The 10,952-nt window shown below is 37.6% G+C and overlaps 1 protein-coding gene across 1 annotated transcript; it reads right to left on the bottom strand.

Moving 5' to 3' along the window:
- Nucleotides 1-9,848: 9,848 nt before the first annotated feature.
- On the bottom strand, nt 9,849-10,271 carry LOC138875495 (secreted RxLR effector protein 78-like). Its single transcript, XM_070154328.1, has one exon. It carries the CDS (start codon nt 10,269-10,271, stop codon nt 9,849-9,851), a length of 423 nt encoding a protein of 140 aa, XP_070010429.1.
- Nucleotides 10,272-10,952: the final 681 nt, after the last annotated feature.

Genomic DNA, 10,952 nt, shown 5'->3' with positions numbered 1-10,952 from the left:
ATTTGACGTGATTTGGACGTCCGGTTGAAAAGTTAGAAAATCATGAGTTTTGAGATTAAATTCATAGTTTTTGATGTTATTTTGATGAACAAGTCCATATGATAATTTTAGACTTGCATGCATGTTTGTTAGGGAGCCCCAAGGGCTTGGGTGAGTTTTGGATAGGTTTAGGCTATGTTGCGCTTTTTTTTGGATGCTTCATCTTCGTTTCTTCAAGCAAAAATAATATCACATTGACAAAATAAGATCCAAATTCAGTTTTGTTTGGATAATTAGATCCATATCAAAATTATGGATCCATAACAAAAAGAATAATCGAATTTGGACATCGTATGAGGAAGTTATGCTCATTTTCGTGTCAGAAAAAATTGCTGGTTTTGGTGTGGTCGCAAATGCAAACTTTTTATCGCATTTGCGATGCCCAGTTCGCAGATGCGAGATTTTGTCACAAATGCGACTTCTGTCAGCCCTGCGTTGTTCGTAATTGCGAGGGGTTCGCAAATGCGACATCTGAGGCCTGTTAAGTGAAGTTTTTGACGAGTTTTTCACCCATTTCTCAATTTTCTCAAACCCTAAACCTCCATGGGCCATTTTTCAAGGACCCAAACTTATCCAAATCATTGGGTAAGTGTCTCTAATCAATTTCCAACTATATTTTGTGATTATATCTTAGATTTAACATCAAATTCATGAGAATCTAAAGGAAAATTTGGGGAAAATTGTGAAATCTTTCAAAAATATAAAATGATGATTTGAATGACCAAATGGTATTGGAATTAGATAATTTTTGTATGGGTAAACTCTTAGCGGAATGGGTGTTCGATTTGAGTAAATTTTGTCGGGTTCCGAGGTGCGGGCCCGGGGAGTTGACTTTTGTTGACTTTTTGCAAATTGTATAAGAATCATAGTTTTGTCAATTAAAATTGTTTTCTCTTGCATTGTTTGATGTATTCAAGTTATTTTTGGCTAGATTGAGCCGAGCGTTGATGAATTGGTAAAGGAAAAGCTAATTGAGTATTGAATTGGCTGGATTGAGGTAAGTATCTTGTCTAACCTTGTGTGGGGGACTTCCCCTTAGGAATTGAGTCTTGTACGCTAATTGTAGTCCATGCATGCGAGGTGACGAGTGTGTGCTCGGCCTTATTTGTGGGAAATTTGCCTCTGGGGTTCTTAGGTCCTTATGTGGAAAGTATCCCGTTATGATTGGGTTTCCTAGTTGCTTAAATTTCCTCTATATGCTCCATATGACGTTGTTAGCTTTCCTCTAATTCTTACATGTTACATTGACCCTTAATTGCCTTCCTTATCGTTTTGATACTTCTTAATTGTTAGTTCCTCTATGACTTCGTGCAAATAGATTACATGTCCAATTGTTGTGGTTAACGGTGTAGTTATTACGTACTTATTATATCTTATTTTTTAGTTAAGGTTTCATTGTGAAGTTAATTGTTGGTACAAGTTTGGTTATAGCTGATTCCCTTGCCGGGACATATTTAATTCTTACTGTTCGTTCCCTTGTCGGGACGTGTGATTCTTGTTGTTTACTCCCTTGCCGGGATATTGTTATTTCCTTATTATTCCCTTGCCGGGATTCTTTTGTGATTGTTGTTGATTTGTATATGGGATAGGGTTGCACGCCGCAACAATATTATATGATTTGGATCGGGTTGCACGCCGCAACAATATTATATGGGATCGGTTTGCACGCCGCAACAATATTATTTGGGATCGGGTTGTACACCGCAATGATATTATATGATTTGGATAAGGTTGCATGCCGCAACAATATTATATGATTTGGATCGGGTTGCACGCCACAATATCACTATATGATTTGGATCAGATTGCACGCCGCAACAGTACTATATGATTGGGATCGGGTTGCATGCCGCAACAAGAAAGAATAAAAGTGAATATTGATTCTTATGGTGAGAACGAGAGTAAAAGCACGAAGGGTTATGTCGTGCACTTTCTGCTGCTGTGTTTATTTGTTGTTATCAATTCAAATATTTAAACTGTTTAATTCCTTTGTTGTTGTGATCTTTTGTGTTAGAACCCACAATGTTTTCAATACCTCACCGTATATATATATATATATATATATATATATATATATATATATACACACACATATATATATAAATACACATTCCATTACTTCAAACTTCAATAATTGTTACATTTAATTCAATTAGTTTCTCAATTATATCCCCTTAAACCGTCTGAGGTTGTATTTATCTTAAAAAGGAATTTTTACTAAGTTTTAAGTTATTAATTCTCATGTTAAAGGCAATAATCCATTCGATGTTGTATTTTAAATTAAAAGGGTTACCTTCTTTACTCAAAGGATTTCCAAATAAACAACTTCATCTTTTCTCGTCGGCTTTCCTAATTAGCTTAGAAATTATAATTTTACTTATATTAGGTAAATAAGACTTCTTGGACATATTGAGTGCATTGTACGGACGTTATGTATTGTATAGCATATGGATTTTGTTGTTAAAAGTGAAATGGAAAATGAAATATGGGGGAACAAGGTGCCATGTGTGCTGAAGGTTCGGAAGTTGAGATTATGATATGAGAAATCGAGGGTTGAGATGGTCGTGATTGTGTACTAGACATGATGTGATTGATTTAGTTGGTATTAACTTCTTTATTTGGATACATTCTTACTTGTCTCTGTTCCTATTATGTCAGTGTTGATTTACTTAGTTATCTGATTTACTTGGTTATCGTTTGTTACTACCCGTGTTCTCCCTTTATTGCTCATACTGTTTGTATTTGATTTCTCTCCGCTGCTGGTATTACCACGTCATCTTTATCTCAGTATTTTATTATCATATCCTGCTCATTTCATTTGACCAGTAGGTGTTTTGACCGTTCCTCATCACTACCTAATCGAGGTTAGTCTTGATACTTACTGTGCACCACCATGGTGTGCTCATACTACACTTTTGTACATTTTTGTGTACAGATCCAAGTATTTGATCGGTAGTAGCTATGCGGATCGTTGCGGTGGAGACTCAAGGTAAACCTGCTACAACGTTCGCAGGCCTTAGAGTCACCTTCATTTGTACTTAATTCCATTTGTTACTTTTGTTTTGGAGCAGTGATGTATTTATTTTGTATAACTACTATTAGAAAGGCTTGTGACTTGTACCACCGGTTTTGGGAATTGTAATTTGTTCAGAGTAATTTAATTTAAAGTTAGTAAATATCTATGTTATTACAGAAAATGTTAGGCTTACCTAGTTTAGAGACTAGGTGCCATCATGACTCCTTTGGAGGAATTTTGGGATCGTGACAAGTTGGTATCAGTGCTCTAGGTTCATGGGTGCTACGAGTCACAAGCAGGTTTAGAGAGTCTTGCGGATCGGTACAGAGACATCTGTACTTATCCTCGAGAGGCTATAGAACTATTAGGAAATTCTCCTTCTTTTATTCCTTATCGTGCGATATTAATTCAGCTTGAAGTATATAACTGATGTTCCTTTACATCCACTCGTGTATAATATTATGCTCTCAGCGTTTTCCATACGCCAGTGGTTCGTGATGCTACAAACAGGCTACGAAAGAGTCAGGGATGCTCAGGCATTGTCTGGACGTGTTTTCCAATCCGAAGATATAGAGGCATTGAGAGACTATTCAGTTGTTCGTATGGAGGCGCATTGATTTCCGGCATCTGATTGATGAGTGCGAGCTTCGGAAGGTTTAATTGGTTGACTAGTCGTCGCGATTGTTGTAAGGCCACAAAGTGGGTGTTGATTGGGAATAGTTGGTGGTATTAGAGTACCTTGTGATTTGTGTTGTACGAGCTTTGAAGGTTAGTTTTATGGATCATCAGACGTTGTTTTCTATGGATTTGCGCCAAGTGGAGGAGTCCAATAGCTGCATTCAGATTGCAGAGTTAGATTTATATCAGATTTGGCCTGAGGTATATGTATATGTGGTATTGGTAGGTTCTCGAAATTTGTATATGACTAAGGTCTGAGATCTTGCACGGGACGATGCTAGGATTTTGACTTGGATTATTGCATATCGACTATCCAAAGAAATAGGTCAGCTCTATGGTATTGGGTCAGCATAGCGATGAAGTAATTGGTCCTTTGAATAGGAAATCTCTACTGGCATTTATGGCAACACTCTTGTATTGGACGGTTTGTATGACTCGGTCGAGTTGGGGAGGTGCAGTCCTGATGGCTTAGTTGCGTGCGGGAAGATCTCGAAAAGGTCTCGATGGTTCGACAAAGGCTTGAGTTGGCTGTCTACTATGGACGTAACGAATATGTGGTACATTGTGACTTTCTCCTGACTAGGTATCAGAAATTAATAGAGTATTGACCTTGTTGGCTATCATATGTGAAGGGTGTGCATTTTTGGAAGGGACCTTGAGTTTTAATTTGCGGGTGCGTGGCTAGTGGCATGGTGATTACTGAGTTTTGAGGCTTTCGGGATTAATATTTTGTTACACGGCTAGAAATCCTATATGGGTGCTTCAGCAGAATAATAGGGTGTGAGTGATATATCAGCCATTTGATTTGCGTAGTTGAGTTGGGTATGAAAATTTCGGTATTCCTGAGGTTTGGGGCTAGATGCCCTCATGAATGGACTATTTCCTATTTACGAATCTTGAAGAAATGTTGAGAATGCAATAATTAATAGCATGTATTATTGATAAGTTGTTGTGGATCTTTTTGAAGCATACTTACCTATTTGGAAATAATCAGGATTTGGGTTGGGGGCTATTTGACAGCTCAATGAGAATATGTATCTTGTATCAGATCAAGTTTGAGCGCTCCTGTAAGATTGTCAGTATGGTTATGTTACCGGGCAGAATGGATATTATTTGTGCCCCTAGCCTATGTTATGTGCTACTCTTTTATGCTATGTTAGGCGGTGAAGTTGTATGATTATTCCCCACGCATGTTGTAATTCTTTTCAGGACTTATGGCGATGCGGGCAAGATAGCCCCCGTGATGTTGATTTGTTCATTGCACCTTAGCTGTGCTTGTTTCTTTCATGTTCTAGCACTTCTATTCATTGTTTCCACAATTTTACTTGTGCACTTTGCTGTGCCTCATATCAATATTTATGTGATCAGTGGACCCGAGCATTTTGTCTTGATGAGTATTTGGGAGCGGGCTGCGCGCCGCAACGGATGTTATATGGGGTACCCTTTCATTGTGTTTATTTGGTGTTGTGTTTTCCCTCTGTGGGACAATTTGATGAAATACTATACTTTTATTGTCACACATGTTGTACTTGTTAGATAATTCTTGTACTTGGCTTTCCCTTATTTGTGTTGCATAATTTAGTTATTGCTGGTTTGGTGTACGAACTGTGTAGCGTGAGAATCCACGTGGTTCCGTGGTGAGTTGTTAGTTGGGATGTTTGTACTTGCTGAGATGAGGTTCTTAGACATGAGATTTGTACTATGGTATTGGGGGTAAGGAGTGTTTGGATGTATGTGGTTGTTTCTGCTAAAAGTTAGGTAATGGCGCTTGGCGACCGAAGAAGTTTCTTGACTTGTTGACTTCATGAGTAGCTATGAATATCCACATGTTTCTTTATCATGGGCAGTGTTGTGGGGGTCCGGAACAAGGTTATATTCAATGTGAAGTGTATTACCGGCATTCAGGATGTTATTTGAACAGCTATGATGGTCAAAGGTTATTGCTTCGGGCATTTGAGTTGTGTGGAACAACATGTGATTGTATATTGGATTGGAATTTTGGCTCAATTCAGCTTGTTCAGGTTCATGCAGTGTGATGATGTGGGATTCAAATCCTATGATGAATTTTAGACGTTGAGGTTTGGGTTCTGTCCAAAGGATATGGACTAAGAATAAGGTGAGACCATCAGTTAAGTTGTATTGTTAGTCCTACATAGGTTTGGGTGACAGGGAATTGCCCCGGGTGTATGTATGAGGAGCTTATGCAGTGGTTCTATGGCTTTGGAATGACTCTGGGTACGTTCGAGGATGAACGTATGTTAAGTGGAGGAGAATGCAACGACCCGACTGGTCGTTTTGAGCAATTTCGTCCGGTTTGGCAGTTTGAGGTCACGAGTAGCTTCATATTATGTGTATCGACTTGCGTGCACAGTTTGGGCGTGAAACCGGGAAGCTTTTATGTGAAAATATAAAAAGAATAGTAATTTTTAGAGTTAAAATTTGGTTTTTAGTTGACTTTGGTCAACATATTTGGTACATAGATCCGGGTCTGTGTTCCGACGATCCTGGGAGGTCCGCGGAAAAATAAGGAACTTGGGCGTATGCCCGGAATTGAATTCCGAGGTCCCTAGCCTTAAAATATAATTTTTGAAGAAAATTATTGTGCTGGTTTTTGAAGGAAATAAAGAAATGAATTAATGTTTGAACTCGTTGGTATGGGGCCCGTATTTTGGTTTCGGAGCCCGGTACAAGTTTTTATAATATTTAAGTCCTATCTGTAAAATTTGGTGAAAACCAGGATTGATTTGACGTGATTTGGACTTCCGGTTGAAAAGCTAGAAAATCATGAGTTTTGTGGTTAAATTTATAGTTTTTGATGTTATTTTGATGATATTGCATGAGCAAGTCCTTATGATGTTTTTAGACTTGCGTGCATGTTTGTTTGGGAGCCCCGAGGGCTTGGGTGAGTTTCCGAATGATTTAGGCTATGTTGCGCTTGTTTTTGGATGCTTCATCGTCGTTTCTTCAAGCAAAAATAATACCACATTGAGCAAATAAGATCCATATTCAGTTTTGTTTGGACCATTAGATCCATATCAAAATTACGGAGCCATTGGAAAAAGAATCATCGAATTTGGACATCGTATGAGGAAGTTATGCTTATTTTCGTGTCAGGAAAAATTGCTTGTTCTGGTGTAGTTGCAAATGCGAACTTTTTATCGCATTTGCGATGCCCAGTTTGCAAATGCAAGATTTTTGTCACAAATGCGACTTCTGCCAGCCCTGCATTGTTTGTAATTGTGAGGGGTTCGCAAATGCGACATCTGAGGCCTGTTAAGTGAAGTTTTTGACGAGATTTTCACCCATTTTTCAATTTTCTCAAACCCTAAACCTCCATGGGTGATTTTCCAAGGACCCAAACTTCTCCAAATCATTGGGTAAGTGTCTCTAATCAATTTCCAACTATATTTTGTGATTATATCTTAGATTTAACATCAAATTCGTGAGAATATAAAGGAAAATTTGGGGAAAATTGTGAAATCTTTCAAAAATGTAAAATGATTATTTGAATGACCAAATGGCATTGGAATTAGATAATTTTTGTATGGGTGAACTCGTAGCGGAATGGGTATTCGATTTTTGTAAATTTTGTCGGGTTCTGATGTGCGGGCCCAGGGAGTTGACTTTTGTTGACTTTTTGCAAATTGTATAAGAAGCATAGTTTTGTCAATTGAAATTGTTTTCTCTTGCATTGTTTGATGTATTCAAGTCGTTTTGGCTAGATTGAGCCGAACGTTGATGAATTGGTATAAAAAAAGCTAAATTGAGTATTGAATTGGCCGGATTGAGGTAAGTATCTTGCCTAACCTTGTGTGGGGGAATTCCCCTTAGGAATTGAGTCTTCTATGCTAATTGTAGTACATGCATGTGAGGTGACAAGTGTGTGGTCGGACTTATTTGTGGGAAATTTGCCTCTAGGGTTCATAGGTCCTTATGTGGAAAGTATCCCGTTATGATTGGGTTTCCTAGTTGCTTAAATTGCCTCTATATGCTCCATATGACGTTGTTAGCTTTCCTCTAATTCTTACATGTTACATTGACCCTTAGTTGCCTTCCTTATCATTTTGATACTTCTTGATTGTGAGTTCCTCTATGACTTCGTGCAAATAGGTTACATGTCCAATTGTTGTGGTTACCGGTGTAGTTATTACGTGCTTGTTATGTCTTGTTGTTTAGTTGAGGTTTTATTGTGAAGTTAATTGTTGGTACAAGTTTAGTTATAGATGATTCCCTTGCCGGGATATATTTAATTCTTACTGTTGGTTCCCTTGTCGGGACGTGTGATTATTGTTGTTGATTCCCTTGCCGGGATATTATTGTTTCCTTATTATTCCCTTACTGGGATTCTTTTGTGATTGGTGTTGATTTGTATATGGGATCGGGTTGCACGCCGCAACAATATTATATGATTTTGATCGTGTTACACGCCGCAACAATATTATATGATTTTGATTGGGTTGCACGCCGCAATAATATTATATGATTTGGATCGGGTTGCACGCCGCAACAATATTGTATGATTTGGATCGGGTTGCACGCCGCAACAATATTATATGATTTGGATCGGGTTGCACGCTGCAATATCACTATATGATTTGGATTGGGTTGTACACTGCAACAGTACCATATGATTGGGATTGGGTTGCACGCCGCAACAAGAAAGAATAAAAGTGATTATTGATTCTTATGGTGAGAACGAGAGTAAAAACACGAAGGGTGATGTCGTGCACTTTCTGCTGCTGTGTTTATTTGTTTTTATCAATTCAAATGTTTAAACTGTTTAATTCCTTTATTGCTGTGATCCTTTATGTTAGAATCCACAATGTTTTCAATACCTCACCGTATTTATATATATATACACGTTCCATTACTTTAAACTTCAGTAATTGTTACATTCTTAATTCAATTAGTTTCTCAATTATATCCCATTAAACCGTCTGAGGTTGTATTTTTCTTAAAAAGGAATTTCTACTAAGTTTTAAGTTATTAAATATCATGTTTAAGGCAATAATCCATTCGATGATATATTTTAAATTAAAAGGGGTACCTTCTTAACTCAAAGGATTTCCAAATAAACAACTTCATCTTTTCTCGCTGGCTTTTCTAATTAGCTTAGAAATTATAATTTTAATTATATTAGGTAAATAAGACTTCTTGGACATATTGAGTGCATTGTACGGACATTATGTATTGTATAGCATGTGGATTTTGTTGTTAAAAGTGAAATGGAAAATGAAATATGGGGGCATAAGGTGCCATGTGTGCTGAAGGTTCGGAAGCTGAGATTATGATATGAGAAATCGAGGGTTGAGATGGTCGGGATTGTGTACTAGACATGATGTGATTGATTTAGTTTGCATTGACTTCTTTATTTGGATACATTCTTACTTGTCTCTGTTCCTGTTATGTCAGTGTTGATTTACTTGGTTATCTGATTTACTTGGTTATTTGATTTACTTGGTTATCGTTCGTTACTACCCGTGTTCTCCCTTTATTGTTCCTACTGTTTGTATTTTGATTTCTCTACGCTGTTGGTATTACCACGTCATCTTTATCTCGATATTTTATTATCATATCCTGCTTATTTCATTTGACCAGTAGGTGTCTTGACTGTTCCTCGTCACTACCCCGCTGAGGTTAGTCTTGATACTTACTGGGTACCGCCGTGGTGTGCTCATACTACACTTTTGTACATTTTTATGTACAGATCTAGGTATTTTATCGGTAGTAGCTATGTGGGTCGTTACGGTGGAGACTCAAGGTAAACCTGCTACAACGTTCGTAGGCCCCGACGTCACCTTCATTTGTACTTAATTGCATTTGTTCTTTTTGTTTTGGAGCAGTGATGTATTTATTTTGTATAACTACTCTTAAAAAAGCTTGTGACTTGTACCACTGGTTTTGAGAATTGTAATTTGTTCAGAGTAATTTAATTTAAAGTTAGTAAATATCCATGTTATTACAGAAAATGTTAGGCTTACCTAGTTTAGACCTTTGGAGGGATTTTGGGGTCGTGACAGAGAAGCATTTATAAACTGTGGTCACCAAGGATAGATTACCCTTAGTAAATAACAGAAGATCATCAACAAAACTCATATGAGTAATGTCCAGCTTCTTACATCTGGGGGTGATATTGGAAGTTAGGCTCCTTCTTAAGTTCATATAGTGATCTACTCAAGTAGTCCATCATTATTGCAAAAAGGAAAGGGGAGACTGTATCTCCTTGTCGAAGACCCTTGGTAGCATTGAAAGGTTCTGTGGTTTCTCCATTCACAAAGATAGTATAGTTGACAGTCTTAATGCATTCCATTATCCATCTAATAAACCTGTCAGGGAATCTAAGCTCCTCCATCACATGTTGTAAGAAGATCCATTCTACCGAGTCATAAGCTTTTTGGAGATCAATCTTTATCATACATCTAGGAGATATCTGGGCTTTAGTGTAAGATTTGACTAGCTCATGAGCTAGGATGATATTGTCAACAATCTTTCTACCAGGAATGAAGCCTGCTTGAGTCTCACAAATGATGCAAGGCATTCCTTTCTATAATCAGGAAGCCAAGATTTTAGAGATCATCTTGTATACGATTGAGCAATAGGCTATTGGTCAGTATTCTTTAACTGTGGTAGGTTTAGTCACTATAGGAACCAATGTAACAGTGGTGCAGTTTATGGTCTTATAGAGCTTTCCAGTTGAGAAGAATTCTTTACAACATCTATGATCTGAATGTTGATAATGTCCCATGCTTTTTTGAAGAAAACTGCATTAAAGCCATCAATAGCTGGAGCTTTATCATTACCAATTGCTTTAAGTCTCTCAACAATCTCTTGATTGATTACTTCTGCACAGAGATCAACCCTTTGTTGATGAGATAGTGTAGGACCATTCTTCATGTACATTATGTTGATGGCAGGCAAGGTAGTTGCAACTGATCCCATTAAGCTTTTATAGAAATCAACAATCTCTCTTTTGATAGCATCAGGGTCAGTAAACTTGTCTCCTAGCAAAGTTGTAATTTCTGTGATTTGCTTCTTTTGAGTTCTATCCTTCATCACTACTGTGAAGTACTTAAGAGTTTGAATCTGCAAGTTGTATCCATTTTGCTCTAGCTTTCTGCTGAAGGACACTCTCTTCAGTTAAAGACCATTTCTCAAGGTTTAGTAGTATTTTTTCTCCATATCCTGTAAAGCATCAGTGCAACCTATGAGATTTTTCCTT

This window comes from Nicotiana sylvestris, chromosome 8 (assembly GCF_000393655.2).
Source record: "Nicotiana sylvestris chromosome 8, ASM39365v2, whole genome shotgun sequence".
In the NCBI taxonomy this organism is placed as follows: domain Eukaryota; kingdom Viridiplantae; phylum Streptophyta; class Magnoliopsida; order Solanales; family Solanaceae; genus Nicotiana; species Nicotiana sylvestris.
This window is presented reverse-complemented; position numbering and strand designations above follow the sequence as displayed.